The 21910-nt window shown below is 39.5% G+C and overlaps 1 protein-coding gene across 4 annotated transcripts in view; it reads right to left on the bottom strand.

Moving 5' to 3' along the window:
• ARMC9 (armadillo repeat containing 9) overlaps positions 1 to 21910 on the bottom strand; it is a 73448-nt gene that overhangs the window by 5398 nt on the left and 46140 nt on the right. For 3 of the 4 annotated variants that reach the window (XM_076341180.1, XM_076341179.1, XM_076341181.1), the window contains 6 exons: positions 21198 to 21256; positions 14464 to 14568; positions 13572 to 13687; positions 9240 to 9364; positions 5625 to 5757; positions 792 to 964 (listed from right to left, as the gene is read on the bottom strand). In XM_076341180.1, the coding sequence (XP_076197295.1) occupies positions 792 to 964; positions 5625 to 5757; positions 9240 to 9364; positions 13572 to 13687; positions 14464 to 14568; positions 21198 to 21256 (711 nt within the window). The remainder of the gene's footprint in view (positions 1 to 791; positions 965 to 5624; positions 5758 to 9239; positions 9365 to 13571; positions 13688 to 14463; positions 14569 to 21197; positions 21257 to 21910) is intronic. The other variant, XM_076341182.1, reaches the window with a different exon arrangement.

Raw genomic sequence — 21910 nt, 5'->3', positions numbered from 1 at the left:
TTACTCATTACTGAAGAATGCAGTCTTATAATCTAATCCCTTATAAATCCTGTAAATTCCCCCTCCCCCCCAAAAAACCCCACAGCTTACACACCATACACGTGTTTACTGTTGTGTGAGCATCTGAGATCAACATTTCCACTTTACTGGGCTTGTTGTTGGCTGACTTAAAGCAAACATCCATCCTTTCCCTCTAACCTCAAGTCATGGCCCTCCTCTCTACTGAGCCCACTGCAAACTAGTACTGCTTAAACCTCTTCAGGCAACGACACATCCATATGGTTCTTAAATACAAGTCTCCAGCAGAATGATGACTCCCACAAGCTGCACACCATGTTCAGCTGTCTGCTTACTAGGCTGCCCTGAGCCCATCTTCTCTACATTCAGTTGCAGTGTAGACACACCCAGGGATCCAAATTCAAGAACATTAAACAAGTTACACAGCGGAGTGAACAAGTGTCTAAAGAAAGGGAAAAAGTCTAATGACATCTAGGAAAGTCTAATCTGAGACTAGAAGCTTCCCCCCAAACTTCTGAGAATTTGGGCCGCTTTTCTCCACCCAGAGACAGGAAAAAGCATGTCTCTTAACTGCTCACATGACAACCTGGAAATAGGAGCAGTGTTCAGCAGGATATAATTACATGGTTGTACATCCTGCAGATGACAAGTACAACGTCATATACTCCTGGCACACTGGTAGCATACGACTTCATTCCTGGAGAGCTACTACAGCACTCCCTCCTTTCCCACCTTAAGGACTGACAAACAGAATGATGACTTTTTCCACTTACTCTGTCTGCTCTTTGTGGATGATCCTGAGGAGCTGGGATGGCTTGTTTGTTGGGGTCCAGACTGAGAGAACTGGGGGGCAATGGCTGGGATCTTTCCCTTTCTAGGGCTGGTGCTCCGCACTTCAGGAGTGCGAGGGATCTTGGGTTTGCTGGTGAAGGCTGAGGGAAATTCGCTGTAGGAGGAGATGGAAAAGGTTAGAAATGCATGAAGAAATATGTATGCATAGTAAGTCTGCAACCAAGTGAAACCTGCAGCACATGCTGTGACAGAATGATAGACTGCTCAAAATTTAGGGAGACTGCAAATGGAAAGGAACATGGCACCACAGTTACTGCCCTGGGGCATGTACTCACCGCACAGCCTCTAAACCTGGCTGTATCGACCTGCCTATCCTACTCAAACCTGGCTCTTTGGACAACAGGATTGAACAGGCTCAGTTAAGTCCCCTGCAAACAAGTAAGAGATCTTTAGCTTGTTTTCCATTGTATTTATCACACACAGAGACTCAATCTGAGGTGCAAAAAACACATAGAAATGCTACAGCACAGGAATACATCCAGTTAGGGCACAGACACTATTATTTCTCCTAGGTATAGGTCACAATCTTGGCAGACACAGACAGCCTCCCTGGCTCCCAGCTGTGATAAGATTTGTAAAACTCCCTGAAGGCTTTGTCAAAAGAGCAAAAAGCTGTGATGGCATCTATGAAATAAATTCCGTAAGCACACAGGTTCCTTGTTCACACTGAGAACATAAAACAGCTGCTGCTATTTCACAGTCTGCATGTGCTGCAAGAACACCATTCTTTAAAATTTAGTCCATGACTGTGTGAGGATACACTGTCCTTCCCTGCCCCCAGCATCATCATATTCTTTCCCAGGTACTAAAAATGGAGGCTACCAGAAAATAGCAAGTCTCTAAAATAATTCTGAATCTATATTCATGTTTGCTCTAGTGAGTCAGTTTTCTCTTAAAAGGAGAAAAGGTTAAACTGAAATAACAGCTACATGAAAAAGCTCATCATATTTAAAAAGGAAAAAAAAGCAGAGCCAAAGGCAGGAGATAGAAAAAGGTGCCATCTAAAGACAGGCGATTAAAATGGAAGGGCCCCGTGTTATTAGCTCCATCAAAAGAACCCTTTGTGACCATCAGAAAGGGTGATTAGGAGGATTTTCAAGACATTTAATCTCTCCTCCTCCTCTGGGAATGCTGCTGAGTCAGTGCTGATTAGCCCTTCCATACCCCTGCTTCACCTTGCAGGGAGATTTGAGAAAGTGTTTCTTTTGTATTTTAAATAGCATTAATTGTCTGTATTTTGCATATGTATATGCTAACTATTAAGGAGAGAGACAAGCTAACTGGCCTGCTAAGAGCCATCTCTGCAGCCCTCTACCTATCTCTGAGTATTACAAATATTGCACTTGTCTCATTTCAAAGTAGGAGGTGGCAGATGGCAGCAGAAACATACTAGCAAAACAAAACCAAAAAAGTAAGATTGGCTAGATAAAACCCCAAGCCATGGACCACAGACATATTGAAATATCTCTCTCCATAAAATAGTCTCATTGTTATTGCTTTTTTGTCATTTTATTCACTTTGGTTCAAGAGCTGGGTTTTCAGTTCACTACTGCTCTTCATGGTAATCTTATGTGTACTATGATATGCTAACATAGACAAAAAAGGAAGATCCTACAGCCTCACAGCAGTTTTTCAGCCACAAATGAGCTTTTTTTCCCTTACTCAGCAATAGATAACAAAACCCTGGATCTGTATTCCCATACACTAAAAAGCGTTTTTATAGCCATCAACGATCTTCACAGAGTTTCAGCGCAGTCACTAGGCAGCTAGACTGTAAGCGCTTTGGCAACAAAGCAAAGTAATGCAACCAGAGTCACTATACTTTACCAAAGAGAGAGATACACAGTGGTCACACAGGATGGCTCTCATCTTTACAAACTCTTCGGGAAAGGATTATATGAAATAAGCTGGTAGCAAACACTGTAAAGTTGAAAAAAACCTGCTGTTTTTCTGACAGAGTGCAGAGCAGATCTCGGTCTCCATGCGCCCAGGTGTCACAGAACCACCCCATATTTTACTACATCAATAAATAGGCCAAGATCAACAGAAAAGAATTAATCCTCAGAATAACACAGAAAACTGCTATTTGTTTTGCTGCATACTGCTACTGTATTTGGAACTGCTATCCTTTAGAACTTGATGAGATGAAGAAAGAAGAAGTAAAATCTACTGTGGGAAAATGTTCTGTAGTATTTGGTAAAGGAGTCATTTATGACAAGGTGTGGTAATTTCAGAGCAAGTGCTCAAACAAAAAAACCAACCAAACAAAAAAACCCACCCCAACAACCAAACAAAAAACCAAACCCACAAACTCACAGAGAAATCTACATTTGCACTGAGAAGAAAGAAAACTGTTTACTTGGAAAAATGGAAATAATTGTCTATAAAAAAGTGCACAACAGACTGACACTGGGATCGGAATAATCAACCAGGAGACGTGACAGGACCTGAACATACGAAGATGAGTTAGACCATTTTCTCCAAGAGAAAAACACTTGGACTTTTGGCCATTTTTACCAGATTGTCAGAAAAGCAAGACCATTAGAGACCTAAGAAGGCCCTGCAGAGTTTAAGCTCTTTATTATGATTATACTGGACATAGTCACAATAAAAAAATAAAGGCTTTTTCAGCCAGCCACAATTGTAAACGCAAGTCTATTACAAATTTATCCTTGATTAGCTAAAAAGCACAACAGACCTATATTCTTACATGATCAAAATGCAGCAGGGAATAGCAATGCAGAGGCAGCTGCCAGTCTGACATGCATTATTTCCTGTGGAAATAAAACGACTGCAATAGACATGTCACTACCAGGGCCTCATTCTTCTCTCACACTGATTTAGCGTAATTTCACTGATCTCTGGGCAGTTAAATTCCCAATTTATACTGCTAAGGAAGAGGGAAAATAGCAGTGACTGCTTCATCACCACAACTCAGCCCTCCTTTTCTCATACATGTCTTCTAAGAAGGACTTGGTATTTGGCTAGTAGGAAGGAGACATCTCTTACAGTGGTCAAAACTATGACCAAAGCAGCTATTTATTCGCTCTGTTTGTTTTGCAAACAAATTAAAGTATGCTTCCAAGAATGAAAGAATGAAAAGGCAGTTCTAGCTATTGCAACACCAACATATTAACAGAACACCCTTGACGTAGCAAACCCTTTGTTTGCTTGGACTGTGAATGGCTACATTCCCATATCCGTAACTGGAGGCTGCATTTGTAAATACAAATTGCTGTACGCATGCTAAGGAAGCATGCAATGAAAATATATTATCTTCTTCTGCAGGATACTGCACCTATGCCTTTAGTTAGAGATCCACCTATACTGAGATTTAGACATACGTTTATGAAGAAAAATTAAAGATTACTGGGGACACATCTTTTTAATAATAGATTATAACTGTAGAGAAGCAAAGCCTCTCACCAAGGTGGGGGGCAAGATGCTGCCAATTTGGCTTGCTTCTTGCAAGCCAAAGCCTGAAAAATAATCTCTCTCTCCATCACAAAGCAAGCAACTTGGCCATAAAATTCTCATGGTCTATTTGTATTAATATGTGCTTAGCTACTGTTAGGACAGACAACAGAAATAAAACCAGTAATGCTGGGATAGGGGTATGACTACTAAGCACTTCAGCTGCTAACCAGTCATAATTTGTTGACAATATATAATTTGTCAGATCTCACCATGGAAACAGCACAACTGGGGGAAAAAAAAAAAACCCAACAAAAACAGAAAACCACACCAAACCCCCCATACCTCCCAAAACCACACACAGGCATCTGTAGGCCAGAAGGAAACAAAGCTCTAAGCAGAGAGTCCAGTTTTCAGAAGTGCTAGAGCTTTAACTGACACAAATAACTAAGCACTTCTGAAAAATCAGATCCATAAAGAGTTGGTAAAACCTTTCCTTTAACACATCTCCACCCATTCTGTGTTTTACTTTTGGAATGTACTTGCTTTTAAAATTTCTCTACACTCACTGTTTAAAACTTGGCCCAATCAAATTAGCTATAGGAAAAAGCTGTTAATGTCTGAAGGACACATGCAGGCCCTGAAAAACTTCGGTAAACCTTGGCCCCATTGCTAATGAATTCCTAGTTCTCATCCAAGACATAACATCACAGTCCTACATATGACAAAGGCTTCACAGAGGGCTCAAGGTATGATCAGGAGAAGGAGAGCAAGATCTTTCATCTTCCTTTGACAGAAATTATTTCAAGGAAGAGTTGAAACCCATTGCTGGGAGAACTCATAATATTGCCTCCCTTGATATACCCGTCTAATGGATAAATCAGGGACTCTGGTCAATGGTGCTAGCAACTCAGCATGTTTAAACGCTCTGAATCCACTTAAATGCTTAATTTTTGTTCCTTCTGCAAGTTAATTCCTGCCCTGTTCCCACAGTCCTACCTATTTCTTTATTAATAAATTTTTCATGGGTTAGAGTCATCTAAGGAAGCAATCAGGAAGTTTTATTTGCAGAAGACTGTGTTGTGCATACATGTGAAGTTCATTAATAATGTCTTGCTTGAGATTTCTCCCATTCTGGACCAGATGCTTAGAAATCGAACAGCTGCCTCTGGCACAGCTAAGGGTATTTTGTTTGGCAAGAACCACCACAGCTGTCTCAGACCAGACTACATCATACATCAAATGACTTCACAGATTGTCTTTACAGCAGCATGGAATTAGCTGGTAAGTCCCCTCAGACTCCTCTTGCACTTTTAGATACTCCTCTGGATAAATCATACCTATGCAATTGCCCGTTTACTTTGTCCTGGGTGAAGTCAGTAGATCGGGAGGACAAGATATTGTCATCAGCTGGGATGCTTCGGTCCATCCTATGGCCTGATGAGAACACTTTAGATGACTTCATTTCAACTGCTATTTAAAAAAGAAACACAGTTCAGCGAGGAGTTGTCTCTTTACAATTTTACTAGAAACACAGTCGAGTCACAGTTCCTGCTGTATGAAGGAAACCTTGAGATAATGGCAGGCTTCTGAGTTAGTGTGGCAGAGTGCATTATAGCTCATCAGCTGAGCCAAGCCAACTGCAAGTATGCATACTTCCAGCCCTTTGCAGTTGGAAAGTAAAACATACTTGGATAATTTTCAAAGCAGCTACATTCTGCATTTGCAATGGGCTAGGAGCATGCAGACCACCAGTTAACGTATATCAGCTAAGGACCGATATCTCATTAAAGCCACAGGAATGAAACCACTTGCAGTTGTCTGTACATATCCATAGTAACAGGCAGCCACCGTGGACAAAAAACAGTGTTTTGCACTTCTGTCAGGCTTCAGGCCTATTACATTTGTTCAATATATCTCACTTTCTGCCTTGCACTACTGGAGAAGGGAAGGACAGTCAGTTTGCTGAGAGACACAAGACTACCAAGATGTGCAAGTTCAGTAAGAGTTTAGGGAAAATCCCTAGCTCCATTTCTCCCATGCTCAGGACAGGTTGCCATCCTGATTTGCTCTCACATGCTGATATGGATGCAGATCAGGTCACTTTCAGACAAGCATTTGGCTGCCCAGCGCATGTTCTGTCTGACATTCAGCATAGTAAGTGTAGTAAGATGACCAGGGTTCATCTTTAGTCCACAAGTTTTCTGCTCACAGGAGACAAAAAAGAAAAAAGAGCCAGAATTATTAATTCTTTACCAAAGTGATAAAAAGAGAGGATGGACCCAGACAAAATCAGACCAACTCAGGAACAGCTGAATATATCCAGGCATGGAGGACATTAAGAACTGCTCTCATTTTTAGAAAACAAAAGAGAATCAAGGTTTCTTGAGGCTAAACTTAGCTTCCTTGAGATATGACCTTGATGATGCTAACTGTTCACATGAAGCTTTTATTCTAACCATTTTTTCACTCTTGGTCTCTTACTATTCATTTCATGACTTGACTGCATGAAACTCTGAATCCCAAAGTATTTATGTGATGCTGGAAAACACATATTCTGAAGTGAGCAGGTTCCTGGTACTGCATAATGACCATCAGACCAAGATCAGAACTCAAGAAACTGCATATTTATTTCACAGCAAAGATGTTTGGCAGGGCATGATGAGAGTCTCTAGAAGCAGTACAATTATTTTTACACCTTTCTGTTATGTACTGTTCCCTGCCGTACCTTAGAAGGCACTAGAAAGGGCTTATTTTCCATTGTCTTAAATTAAAGCCTTTCCAATTTAAAAATTACAAAACCCACTGCCTTTTGGAAAACAGGGGATGTCCAAAGACCCAGTCCAATTCTCATTATACAGAATGAAAGTCCTGTCACTGACTTGAACAACCAGGGGATCCAGCTGTGCAGCCTCTCCCTTCTCTTCTCCTACTCCTTATTTCTAAATCCCAAAGGGTAACACAGACAAGCATGTATTTCACTGGCTACTTACAAAAACCTGAAACAAACCTCTGGCAATCCTTCAAGTAGCTCAGTGTTGTTTTATAGCCTGGATTAGTGCTAGGAAGAATTGTCTCTGCCACACACAATAATTATTTGTCTTTTTACATGTATAATGCATGTAAACTTGCAATGTGCTGTATATTCTGACCTCCAAGATTTTTCTACAAGAAAAGAGTATAATCTAGTAGTCTTATTAGTATCCACCTGCATATAATTTTGACTGAAAACAGCTAACAAGCTGTTTTAGACAGAGGCTACAAGCAAAGTTCTGACAATACGAAACATTAAAGTTGGCAGGAATTTCTTCAGCATGAAGGCTTTAAATCAATATTCTCCATCAAAAATGAACAACATTTACTTCGCTGACTTACTCAGGCTCCCTGTCTAAACCTCCCCACAAATCTCTACCAGCAAACCGTCAGGCAGCATCAGCAGCACAGAAAAAGTGACAGAGGTGAATGAATGCATTTCACTGGCAAGATATTATCAAAATGTGGTTCAGAAGGCATGCTGGGCTCCTGGTGGCTGCATAATGCCTTAGAAATTGCATCCAATTACACTTTAAAACAAGCAGATAGGAACACCTTTGATACCTCCTTGGCTTAATTTCCTTTACGAAGCATGAGTATGTAAAACTCCATTTTTTTTTTTTCTTCTATATAAGAAAATTGCCAAGTCAGTATGCTTTTGATTAAGTTTACAACCTCTGCTGTTCTGAGTTGCTGCCCCTGGCCAGCTAACCTCCCCGCAGAACAGGCTCAGCTATACTCAAGGTGCTACTGCGCAAAGCGAAGCTTGAGGACAGCAGCTCTCATTCCTACACAACAGCGAGAACCCAAGTGCCCATCTTGAACAGGAGCTTCATCTGCGTCTATCATATGGCTTTCATTCAGCTTATTATATTTATCAGCTCTAGGCATTACGCAAGCAAATTCCTGTCTGCAAGACCTTGGTTACTTTTCTCAGAATCCTTTTCATTTCCTCTAGGAAATTTAAAAAAAATAGAAGAGAGGGTAAGAAGTATGCTATTCCTTTACTGCTTCAAAGCATATTTTTCACGAAAGTAAAGGCATGCTTTGTCTGAACTTACTAATAATTCTGTACCGGATATGCTGCAAGATCCTTTACCTAAGACTGCAGAACATTTTACCTTAAATCCCTAATTGGAAATGTTAATGAATCCCTGCAAGAAGGTTGAAACTCCCACATCCGAAGTTCCATGATCCTGTGGATATCGGAAGTTCAGAAATAAAGTATTTCAGAAGCCTATAACCTTTTAAATTCCATCACATGTTTCTGAGCTCTCAGGTCCAGCTGAGTTTGCATTAATTTCAGTTTAAGTTGCAAGGACAGAATCTTTAGCAGCATCACCCACAATGTAGCTATACAGCATAGGGCTTCCCATCCTCCACAACCTTTTATGGTTTGAATGTAGTTGCAAATCTAAGCAGATAACTGCAGCTGCCTTCAACTTTAATACAAAGGTCCAGCCAACAGAGCCTGCAGGTGCCAGCAGACAGTGATTCATTTAGATCCAAACAAGGGTATATTTGATCAAGTAAGGGGCTTTGCCTGTTGGGAAGTGCACTGTCTCTGGGCTGCAGCTCTTTCCCTAGGCAGAGGACATTGCGGAGTGAAATACTTTGCACATCGGAAGCCCTGGGTATGATCCTTGGCCCTTCCACAGGAAACAAGGTGGAGCAAGGCAAGTGAGACCATTGGTCTCTGCTGACCACACATTACCTTCTGTAGCCATTCATTCAGCTCGAGCCAAAATCCAACCGTGTGCCCCAAGGTCTTGCAGACTGCCCCAGGGTCTACAAATGGAGGGCCAGTTCCAAGGCTACATTTAAAAAAAAAAAATCTACAACGCACAAGCTAGGCCCCAAACGCCTGCCCCAGTCAAGAAAGACAGCAACAGTTAACAACAGCGTTCACAGAATATCCTTACATGAAGGGGAAATGCAGAGGTCAGAAATGCTGGACCTGCTCCCACCACAACTGGGAGGATGACCACTCTGCAGAGACTGCAGCTTCTCATCCCTTTCATGACAAGAATTGGTATCGTTTTCTGGCCTGGAGGAGAAAGGAGAATGCAGGGTGATGAATAGTTGCAGTATAAAAAGTTGCATGAGAGTAAATTCTAATTTCTTCTAATTGCCTGTAATGACATAGAAGATATTGAAATTATTTTATATTTCATATTGCAAACTAGTGCTAAGGACATAATTTAACTGCATGACTGTAGCTCCCCCAAACCAGCTGATGTTAGACCTATTTGAAATTAACATTTTTTCCTACTGCAATAAAAGATCCGAGGAAAGGAAACCATAACTCCTTGTAGTCTGAAGACCCAAAATACCAGGCAGGACACTTAAAGAAAAAGACTGTAGCAGTGGGCCTGAGAGGTCTTCAATACTTAGCTTTTTCAAGGATTTAAGACTTGCTCCTGAATATTACAAGGATTTCACTTTACAGAGCAATATGCAATACAGACTTAAAACAAAATAGATAAGAAATAGAACTGTTTGTCTCCCAAGTGAGGTGGATAAATGAGAAACTGAAGTAGCTGAAGGACAGAACAGGGACAAGATTGCTTAGTAATAAGCAATAAAACACAGCAGAAGCAAGAGGGGTGTGAAAAGAAGTTGGCAGACACAGAAAGTTTCCCTGCCCAATATCAGGTTAAGGTAACTAGACTATATTTCTAGTTAGAAAGGATGCAGTCCAAGGAGGCAGTTAATGATTTCACAGCTAAATCAGTTTCTAAGGAAACAGCTAGCAGAATATTAAGTAGTTCAGTCCCCCTTGAGTGATCTCAGCCAGTGAGTCTTTAAAGAGGAGGGGGAAAAAAAAAAAAAAAGAGAAAAAAAAAGGCAGCTTTCCAGTATTTCCTGGCTCCCTTAGCTCCATACAGCAAGAGCTTGTCCATAAAGGGATCCCATGACAATTCATCTGAAGTAACTAGAGCCTTGTCTGCACAGGGAAGTCATAGAAAAATTAGCATGGAATAGCTGCTACATGTGCAGTGGCTATTCTGCATTAATTTTCTGTGTGAATACTTCTATTCAGCACTAGAAATCCGCTCCCCCCGCCTCCTTTGGAGGTATGAACCAACAACTCAAAGAGATACATTATAGTATCTCCATCAACTGCTTCCTCTTTCACGATGTTTTTAAAATGGCATATGTTACATTGAGTCTCACATGAAGAAATTCAAACAAGTTATATTCACTTCAATTGTGAATGCAAGTATTTAAACTACATTAAAAATTTGTGTAACTACTCTGCTGAATCCAAAACTTCAGATAATTCAGATCAACTGTCCTGGATTGTCCCCGGGTAGACAAGCTGCATATGAGGCTGAAAAGCCTGATGTTTTTCATGCCATTTCATCCGACACAAACACAAGCCACTTAAATTATTTAAAATATGAAATACATCCAGTTCAGATACTGCTTTCAAATTAAGGCAGCTAAGATTTGGTCACTTTTATTGTCTTCCTCTTGCAAGGCTTCCTAAGAGAGTATTTCCTCATTTTAGTAAATGAAGTCGTACTAAAATTAGAACAGTATAAAAGCCATCAAAGCTTGTCCTTTCCTGTTGTAAAATCTAGTTCAAGAACGTCTTCATCTATTTACTGCAGTTTTCTTTCCCACAAATTAGTTAGATATAAAATACAAACTTCTCATTCAGGATGGTATCTCATGCTTCCTACTTAAAACATGGGAGCGCCAAACTCATATTATTTCTACCATTTGGCCAGAGCAGGAGGGAAATCAATTTTCACATATTTTCACCATGTTAGATTTCTGCTGTTTACATTTTTCCTCCCTAGTTTGCACAGTGAGGCAATCTGTAAAGACTGCTTCACACCATCAAACAAACACTTCTCTTAGACCCAAAGCTCCCAGAACCGATACGGTAGAAAGGTGTTTTTAATTTGTGTCCAGCAGTGACCTGAAGCAGTCTTGTGGAGGCATAAGCTGCGCAGCTGTTCATAAGGAGATTCAAGTTTTGACAAAATATGGGACCAGCGTCACTCCAGTATCCCGGGATACTGTTAAGTAAACATACTGCCTGGGTAGATGGTGGTAAAGAGAGGCACGCGATCACTTCTAGAGATTATTTCTGATGTGCAAATTGTAGTGCGCTACATGGCACCAGGAAATAAAAGCCACTCCCCTGGGTTTGCCACCGTTTTTCTGACTTCCCATAGGAAAGTCACTTCATTTTCACAAGCTTGTTTTTCTCTCCACTTATAAAGCAGGAATGTAATGCTTAGACGCTTCAGTGGTAACTAAGATTTATTCCTGAAAAATACTTTCTAAATAGGCTGTAAGGCTACCCTAACAGCCGATTCCACAGAATCAATCCAGGTCTCCCAGCCCACCACGGGCAAAATCCTGTGCAGGGGAAGTGGGACCTTGAACTCGGTAACACTGACCCCACAGTAAAGTGGCACTGTATATTTAGTCATGTATTAGCCAGTTTAGATTTTTAAGGCCTGCAGTTCTTTTGGAGGACTGCAGGAAAATTATTAGATAATCACTATGCTACTAATATGAGCTTATATTAATTAGTTGCTGTTTCGTTCTTACACACAAATGCACATTTAATATGTAGGGAGAGGGCTTGCAAAAGCTGTGGACATTATGATGGTGCAAAAGTTGACCACTGTGAGAAAGGACACAGAGTAAAAACTCCAAATCCGCATCCAGGCTAAACTAGGCAGAAGAAGTAGGCGCCACGCTCAAACAGATGACATTTTTTCCAGGGTAGTACTCAGAAGAAAAATCAGGACTGTGCAAGACAAATTCTGCCCTGGGATAGCCAAAGGTTCTTTTTCTGCTTTGGAAATTCATCTTGCTTTCTTAAAAACAAGAAACGTCTTCCAGGGCTTTTTCCACGTCCAGATCTGGTATGTTACGCTTGTCCATTCTAAGGCCCTGGTAACATAATCAATATAATCCTATATGAATGGTACAGCTGCCAAAAAGACATATTTGGATGACTCAGGAGGGGTCCCAGTCAGATCACCTGCTTGTATGAATGCTAATGCCAGCACAAGACAGTGGGGGGGAATAAACATGGGCAAGATAAAGCTGTGACCACTCCCTATCCAAAACAGTAGACTTTGATCAGATTCAACTACACCTGCGTAACTACAGCCTAAATCAGTCCTCACTGTTTTCTGTATGGATCTTCCACACTAATATGGGGAAGAAATGTATTTTAAGAAATAGAAAATATGAACATGAAAGCAAAGAGTGGCAGGGGGGATGACACGGGACAGTCTTCAGACTTCAGGACTGTTCTTCTAAGAACCACCTCTACATTCTAACTTCATTACACTGTTGTATTTCAGGTTACCCATTCATTTTAATGTACTTAGCTATACCAATACTGTGACTTTTGAGTACTATTATCTATACTTTGTTAGAGTGACTTGTAGTCTCTCAGCTTAAGTATCTGCAGAAATGAAAACATTAAATCCTCATGATAAACTGCTGCCTGTATCATAGCTACCTGGATTTGATCAAATCCAAAACTGTATGCAACTGAAAGTAAAAAGTCATTTACATTTGAGATCTCATTGGTATTTTACTTCCTCATTCAGGACAGTGAAAAGGAGAATTCTCATCTCAGAAATTAAAAGATTAAGATATACTCGTTCTAACAGAAGGCAGAGCATATTCAAGGAGCTCTATACTCTAAGATTTCTTTATTCCATTTACAATGCAGCCTTCTACCTCTGACCCCAGTCACACCAAGATCAAGGTGTCACAGACCCTCCCGCTGGAAAATGTATTTCTTCCAAAGCAGGAAAAATCTAACATAACAAGATTTTTGTCTTTCCCATTTTCTTTTTAATCTGTCCTCTTATGGGTGTCTAGCAAATTTCCCCAGAGCAATATACTTTCTTGCTTATAAAGTGGAAGATCCCAGGCATTTTAGACACTCCATGTAACTTACCAATAGAATATATTATGAGAAGATGAAAGGACTATGAACACGCAGGATATAATGCAAATTTAAATCAAACTGATCAGTAAACATTTACTCAACTATTCCAAGTATGTGACCTCAGCCAATGGACCTCTCTCTGCCCACAACATTCCTCTCCTCTCTTTTTTTGAAATTATCTTTAAGGAATGACAATGGCAATGCACTTTTAGGTAGGGAAGGTTTATTTATCAGGGACTGTTGGGGTTTTTTTTGTTGTTTTGTTTTTTAAAGGAGCTTAAAAAAATCCAACTTGGTCTCATTTGTTTGGACTTACATTAGGCACACAGTTCGGTGATAACCTGGCGTCACAGGTCTCTGGAGAGGCTCATCTGTACTCTGATGGACACCAGGAAACAGCTTCTTCTTGGTTTTTGGAGTATGAGTCATTATCTGATACATAGGAAATAAAGAAATGGGGGCAGGGGGAAGAGAATGCAGTGGAAAGACAGGTAACTGGAGCCATAGAGAAAATATATAGAAACATTATATATGTTTCTATAGAAACATTGCATCAGAAACTTGTTACATTCTGGTGTCACTAGATAAAATTGCCTGGAATCACTGTAGGCTGTTCCATGACACCTTATCTCAGGCCACATTTCCATCACCAGCATTGGTAGACCTACGGATTCCGGGATCCAGAAGGCATACAGTCACATTTATCTCAAATTGGTCACAGCACACTAAATGGCATTTATGCAAACTTTATGCTTTTTTACTTAATGGCTTTTTGCTGCTTGAGGTAAGACATACAATACTTGATCTGGAATAATTCCTGCAGGAGCAGTTAACTTTTCAACTTTTTTTTTCAAAATAATTTCAGACCAGCAGAGTGTTCCAGTATTAACTTGCTCAGCACTTCGCTTTGTGTGCCCACAGAGTCACTGATGTAGCACTAGAACCCTAAGGCTGCCTTTAGCTTATTATTAAGCCACAGCCTGACTACCTCCTGTGAAAGGGTAGCTACCTTTCTCAAACTTATTCTACTTCTTCTGAACAGCAGCTAATAAAACAGACTGTGAAAGATTTGGACTGCTATGCAGGTAGAACCCGGCTCTTCAAGCAACAAATTGAAGAAAAGATTTTAGAAAGTGATGAAACTACTGAAATTAAACACTTAATCCAGCAAATTAATTTATTTCAAGATCCTAATGAGTAGTACTCACTCCCAAGTACTCAGTTGTTAGCAGCTTCTCTCCTGCAAGCTCTCCCAGTTGAGGTTGCAAAACCTCGTCTTTGTCCAGATCAGCCTCCATGATGTCATGGTCCTCCTGCAACAGCAACATGCATGTTATTTGATCCCAGGTTCCAAGAAGTTTTCATTTCAAGTTTAGTTCTCACTTCAGTAGTCACTTGGATGATATGTACTGCCCAGATAAATGACTGTTAGTACTGCACATGTAAGTCGTAACGTACAAGCATTTTGCACCAAAAAAGCAGACACCTAAAGACAAACTCACCTAAACTTTTGATATAACAAGAAATTAAAGAATCCTGAAAGAAGAAAAAAACCCACCCCTTTTTCCACATATGCTATGCCAAAAAGTACAGTATGCATTTCAAAAGTCATTCTCCTTCAAATTTCCAACCCCAAATAATTATTCCTTGCTTGACCTAATAAAGGCTCAGGAAAAATCTCGGTCATTAGTATCTTTGTAGAACACTGCATGCTAGTCTGAAGAGATGCAATGCTCCATCCTTAACAAGCAGCTGGTATGAAGTTTGGAGTTTTAGTTTTTGCAGTTGTGCCCAAGTCAATCTAGTCATACAGTACAGGCTAAAGAAAACCAACCTGATGGCATTTCTCAGCCACACTGGAGGCTGAGAAAAGGCTACCCTTGTTTTAAAAAAAAACAAAACTGAAACTTAAGGTCAGTCAATTCTAAAAAAAAAAAAAAAAGGGGGCACAACAAAGTGATCATTCAGGCAAAGAGGATGGTAGGAAACTTGACAGAAAACTTGTCTGGATCTTGTTATGTATCAGTATCATCTGAGAGTAATAAAAGCATAAATTTAAGTTAGACTATAACAACTAGCAGTAAAAATAAAGTGAGTACACCTTAAAACAATTCATAGTCTTTCCTGAACATAATGCTAGCATTCCATGAGACTGAAATGCCCATATGGATATTCAGCACTTTGGGGTACATCCCCTTGACAAAAACACTGAAGTAATTTATTGCTGTTTATTCCCCAAGAAGGAGAAAAAAACCCAAAACATTTTATTACTGATTTTCAAGAAATAAAGGCATAATTTTTAATCACTCAAGACAAAAAAATCCTTATTGCTGGGCATTCAAAACCCCTCCTCAAGCAGTGAGGTGAGACCACAGGTGTCCGACAGCAGCTGTTTTTAGAGCAATGTGAAGCAGCAGCAGCGGCAGCTGCAAACTCAGGTTTGCAAGGAAGCTTTAAAGCTGACAATATCGGGCTGGTACAAAATTCTTGGAATCAGTAGTTTAGGATACAAATACCATACAAGAAGGTAACAATCCTCTGTTGACTTTATTCCACAAACACCAAATGTAATCAACTTCTCAAGTGAAAAGTACCAAGAATTCACTCTCCTGTGCCTATTTCTAGTATAACTATGGGCGATTCATCTTTCATGGAAGTTCTGCAGCTTCTATAGATCTACAAGCCAGGAAACTTTAAAGTTTGAGGGACTTCTCCAGCAAACCAAAAGTAGTCATACAAGAACAAGATAGTATTTTTGCTTGTGTTTTGCTACTGAAAAAAATTCTCTTCTGTGCTGCAGAAGATACCCTAAATAAGACCCACCCCAGATGAAGAAAATGTGCTTTGCTTTTGAAACAGGTTGTGACAGTAAATGTAAATGACTGTCAGAAAAAGTAAATGAATCATTCTAATAAGGTATATTGTAATAGTAATGTAGAGAGCCTGGCATAAACTCCATTAAAAACAATGGCCACCGAACTTTGATGAGCTCCAGAGCACAAAGAAAATGATAAGCAGTTTTGCTTTAGTGAGATTTAGATTCAAATAGTTTTAAATAGCCAAAGTAAGAAATACCCTCTGCCACAAAGATTAGCCAATAATATGGATGCTTGGATAGTGCTCTATGAAAACAGCATGAGGAAAAAAACATTGGAAGTGTGTACAGGGAAGGTATTTCCTACAGTGGAAATGGCCGACTGATGGTGCAAAATAACGAGACTGCCATCACTCAGACCAAGTAGGTGCTGGCTTCCCCAGAGCTCTACAGGCTTGCCTTTTTTCAAGTTTAGTGAACTCTGTACCAAATGGCTTAAAACCCATAATTTTTGTTTTGATTTAGTTATTCTCATTGCTCATCACCTCCTCATTCACAGGCACCAAACAGAGATAAAAAGTACAGACACAAAGGGCTCAATTCAGTAGCCCACAGCACCATCCAGTTCTACTTTGAAATATCCTGCCTGGTCTTCCACTGGGGCTCTGAAAGGGCACAAGCCTCCCACAGGTCCCAAGTCATATCCGACAGCCTTGTGCAGGTGCATGTATTTGTTCATGCGTGGATTTAATAAAAAACCTAGTTCTTCTGTCAGTGCTTTGAAGATACCAGATTGTTAATCCTCTTCATCCTCCTAAAGAGGTATTCTCTAGATGCTCAGCCATAAAAGGTAAGGCTGTATAGGACCTCAGGACGATGTTCAATCTGCCTTTATCTCCAAGGCAAGATAAGTTACAATCAGCTCCTAATTACCTGGAAAGCTGGGTAGGTGTGAAAAATAACCCAGATAATGGAAAAACACAGATAAACACTTGTAGACTAGGCAACAACGTCTGTATCAAGAAAAACAACCCCCCTCCCCTCCAAACTCCACAATATACTGTACTTTGAAAAAAACCTAAAAAGTTGCAAAGATGAGCTTTATAAATAGTCTGGTGGAATTTTTTTTTATATGGTATGTTAATGCAGCATCAAGAGCTAACAATTTTCTTCAAGGATGCTTTATAGAAGACTGCCTACACTGTGCCTGGGTAGAGTGTTACATATTACAGTCAGAACATCTCCGTGCCCTTTCATCCAGCTCTCTGCATGCATGATGCATTTAACTTCTCCTCACAGATCGCCTTGGTTTCCCCAGGTTACACCTCTTCCAGTATTCTGGTTGACATGTTTTGTCAGACAGAGAACGCCAGTTTCTGGGAAGTACCTCTCCCTGCCAACCTTGCTCCCTGACGTTATTTAACATAACAGGTAACTGAGCCTGAATGTGTCCCTCCTCTGCCTCCTTGTACAGAAAAACAGCTTTGACAGACATGCCATCATTCCACTGCCGAAGTAACACAATTGGTGCCCTGTTCACCATTGCTCACAAGCTGCAGCAGACGTTGGCAGCAAAGTCTTTTAATGTAATGGCTTGAAGTCCTGCGATTAGGTCTGCGATTAAGCTCTCTTTCTTTTGATGTACTCTCTAGCTGAAGTGTATTTTCACACTGCAGTTTACTGATTTTATTGCCAGGTGCTGAGTGACGTGGGATCAGAGGGTGTCTGATAAATTGTCACTGTACAGTTATCTAATGTAGCTCAAGTTTATAACTAAACTTTTGAATTAGAGCTACGATATCACATATTCACTTTTACAAGCAGCTTTTAAAGATGGTCCAAGTCAAATAAAAAGCAAATGTAAAGATCAAATACTGAAGATAAACTAAGTTACTATTAACAGAACAGTCGAGAGAATATTAAGCACCAGAAAATATGCACTGTGACTATGGGTGTCAACACACCCCAGATGGCCATAACGAAGGTGGGTATGTACTCCAGAAGCCAGTGCATCCTGAGCTCTACACTAGTTAAGTTAAAGCTCAGCAGACAAAGCTGAAAGCCAATTTATTTCTGAATAACAGTATACACAGACTTTTTTTATTCCGTTTATATGCTCCAATGTCACACATTACGGAATCTTAAATTTCCAAGTGTATGATGCCCTTAGAAATCCCAGAATTACCCTCCAACAGGCTAAACCACATCTCGGTGGCAGCGTTTAGGAGAAAGTAGTCATTACCACAAGATCTGCTCAAAGCCAAGACAGAATTCAACAACTTTAAATTAAACACAGATAAAAGCAAAAAACCATGAAAGGTAATAGTAACAGCATGGGGAACCTTCGCATGCTCTTGGAAACAATAAAAGCTGGGGCAAAACTTGCAAACTAAGTCTGCATAAGAGAGTCTTTTTGTTGTTTCTTAAGTTGTGAAGGTATAAATATTGGTATTAAATAGATCAGCAACAAATTGTAATATCAGTAAGCAGTCTGAATGCATGTCATTAAATTGTCAATATATGGACATATTCTGAAATACATTCAGTCTGTAGTAGTTTTTAAAAGTTATGTAAAGGCAAGACTTTTGATAAAGTTTTCCAGAACTTTCTGTTGCCAGATCACAACATCAGATGTTATCACAGAACCCCATCAAAGAACAATAACTCACAGCATTTCCAAAATACAAAAGGGCTCCAAGCATTGAGGCAGTGAGTCAACAAATCTTTGCTTATTTAACAAAGGAACAACATTATGTGTTTTGTGTAGCATTTTGCTGCCATACTGTTTGTATACTGTATTTTCTAAACTGAGGGACTAAGAAACCAGGCCTCCTTGCAGCAGAACAGAATTAAAGTTCCCAGCAGCAATACGGATCTAGAACGTGCCACAATTAATGTTATACTAGAAAGTTTTAAAATTGGCTTAATGAGACTTTTTCTTTTTAATATAATGGCAAAGCTAATGAAAAACTGGAATCAGACACTTCTCTGTTTCAAAAGCCTACTGTTATTTTTGACTCAAATAATAAGTGACAGAAGTCCATTTTAATCACGTGATGGTTCAGTGGTAAAAATGCATTTCAAAATTATTTGACCTAGAGCCTTGGCTGGGATTGTGAGCAGCAGCCGCTTGTCTAGAGGGTATGACTGAATAGGAGAATTCTCCTTCCTTTCATTCCCAAGAGCAGGTAAAGTAATGAGAGTGTTTAACACTATCAAGCAATTCAACGCCACACCTTTCATAAAGGAGTTCCTTATCTCTGTGCTTTCCCAACAGAACACAGTATCCTTCCAAAAAGTGTACTCGAGTTCAAGCGAAAATATCACCACCTTGGATTCTCATGATACACCTAAGACACTCAAAGCCTTGGAACATCAGTTAAAGGGTGTTAAGCAGCGTATTAAGCAAAGGGAAGTTATAATGATTAATCCCCAGAAAGCCCATCTTGCACATCAAGCATTGATTTTGGGTGGGAGGAGTGGAAAGATTACTGAAAACTCACTTCAGGACTGCAGAAGGTAAAACAATTACAGTAATCCTATTAGAAAAAAGACAGTTTACTGTACCCCCTTAGAACAAAACAGGGAGAGCTGACTGTTAAATAAAACTTCCTTGTAGCTCTAAACTTAGTATTTCCACATAGCTCTAAACTTAGGCAAAGTCACAAGGGTAATTTTTTCACATGTTCACCACCTATTGTGCCACAACACAGAAACTAGCTAAATAATCCAACCAGTGCAAAACTTCCCCGGACGTTGCCGGGCAAAGGCTGGATCCTGCAAGGTGCGGCACTTCATGGCAGCTGAGAGCTCACCACACATTTTACAAGCAGGATACTTACATTTTTCTCTGCTTTCAAAACATAAAAGGCTCAATGTGCACTTGAGAATGCACTCAGCCACCCTGCAGTAACACAGCGTTTTACACTGTAGCATGGTTGTCACTAGCATTTGCGTTAATGTGCAACAAACTAGTAGAAGGTGGACACAACTGACTTGGTAAGTTTTGTGTCTTATTCTTTGTTGGTTCAGGACAAAAACCTACTTTTTGTCTAAAAACTTGGTTTTCAGTAAATATGTTCTCCAGTAATATTCCTAATACAAGAATGTTTTACAGAGATCACTCACTCTCAGTGTCACTGACCTCTTCACGGCAGATACGTGATATAAACCTATTTGCACATATACACCCATCTAAATGTGTTCAAACACTATTCCAAGGACATCTACTGTAGCTGTTCTTTTAAATTTCTCATGCAAGACTTTTCAATAAAAGAAAAGTGCTATGTGGTAGACTTCTTTCAGATAAAACTCCCATGTAACTGCCTAGACAGTATATTTTCAAACCCCCCTGTGCACTTATGGCAACATAGCAATGGCAATATCACCAGTGAAGATGGGTTTAACATTTATTTCCCTTGCATCATTTACACCTTGCTTTGCTTGTTAATTCAGATGATCAAATATGCTGTGTTGTCTACACCTGGGATCCCATTATTCTGTGCAGACAGCTTCTTAAAAAATGCTGAAGTATTTGTATAAAATGCGTTTATTAGCCGAGCTAGAAATACACAGCTAACCAGTTTATATTTACTATGACATAGTTTCTCATGCTTACTTTCTCTTTTTTTTTTGTCCTTTTCTCTTTTTACGGAACTTATTTCTTAATTTGTAATTACTGTTTTCCTTGATTACATACAGACAGTTTATTAAATATATTTTAAAGTTTCTAAGCAGCAAAAGAAGTAGTCACACCCTGAACAGATCATGATACCTTAAGAAAAAGTAACACCCTGTTTATAAACTATTCTGGTGATATACTGGTTCATTTGCTTCCTTTATTTTTAACTGCTGAAATGGGTCTGCTTGAAAGCAAGATTTCTACTGCTACAGTAACTCCTCATATCTTCACACATTTCAAGCTATAATCCTTTATTTATCACAAAGGTGGTGGATCCAATTTTCTTGTTAATACACCCCGGTAATTGAATAAAAGTAAAAAAAAAAAAACAAACCAAAAACAAAAAAACCACCCAAAAAACCAAAGCCTGGCTTATTGACACAAATATTTTCTGTCTAGAAGGTTAAGGATTTTTCTAAAAGGTGCCTGAAGGCATTTAAACTTACTTCCTCATCTTCTTCTTCCTCTTCATCGTCAGACACAATACTATCATTTAATGGCTCTTCTAGAAAGAAGCAAAATGAAATGGTGTAAGAGTACCTGTGCAACTTAACAGAATCTCTAGTTATTGCTCCTCTTTTAAGATTTAGCTTGCTTCTCATATAGACATCCCATTCTTTTTAGGACAACTATTGGAATTATTTGCTCCTATAAAGCATTCTAGAAATCACTGAAATCAATTCATATTTGGGACAATGGCAGAAACAGAAACATTCTGGAACAGTTCTTTTCTCATAAATCCCACTATGATATCTCAGTGTATTTACTGACAAGACTTGAATGAAAGTGTGTGCACTTGCAAGTTTGTCTCCTTTTCAATTAATTTTTAATAAAAGACTCTACTTCTCCCTACAAACACTTCAATATTATACAGCTTTTATACATAAAAAGATAGTACTCACACAGAATACTTATTCTAACTTTTGGACAAATTCATTTCCTTAGAAAAAAGCAGCCAGGCTTATACTGGAAATCTGTACGCTCAACTTTTACTCACCAATCAGACAAAACCTTTTGAAAATACCATTCACAGGTAGAAGAGGAGCGATTCTGTAACCTTGATGAACAAATATTGCATAGTGGCAATATAGTGCTTAAATACTTGATTTGTTCTTTTACAAGTGTGCTGGTTTTGGCTGGAGTATAGTTAATTGTCTCC

This window comes from Aptenodytes patagonicus, chromosome 6 (genome assembly GCF_965638725.1).
Source record: "Aptenodytes patagonicus chromosome 6, bAptPat1.pri.cur, whole genome shotgun sequence".
Lineage (NCBI taxonomy): Eukaryota > Metazoa > Chordata > Aves > Sphenisciformes > Spheniscidae > Aptenodytes > Aptenodytes patagonicus.
The sequence above is the reverse complement of the archived record's forward strand: the minus strand, read 5'-3'. Positions and strand labels throughout refer to the sequence as shown.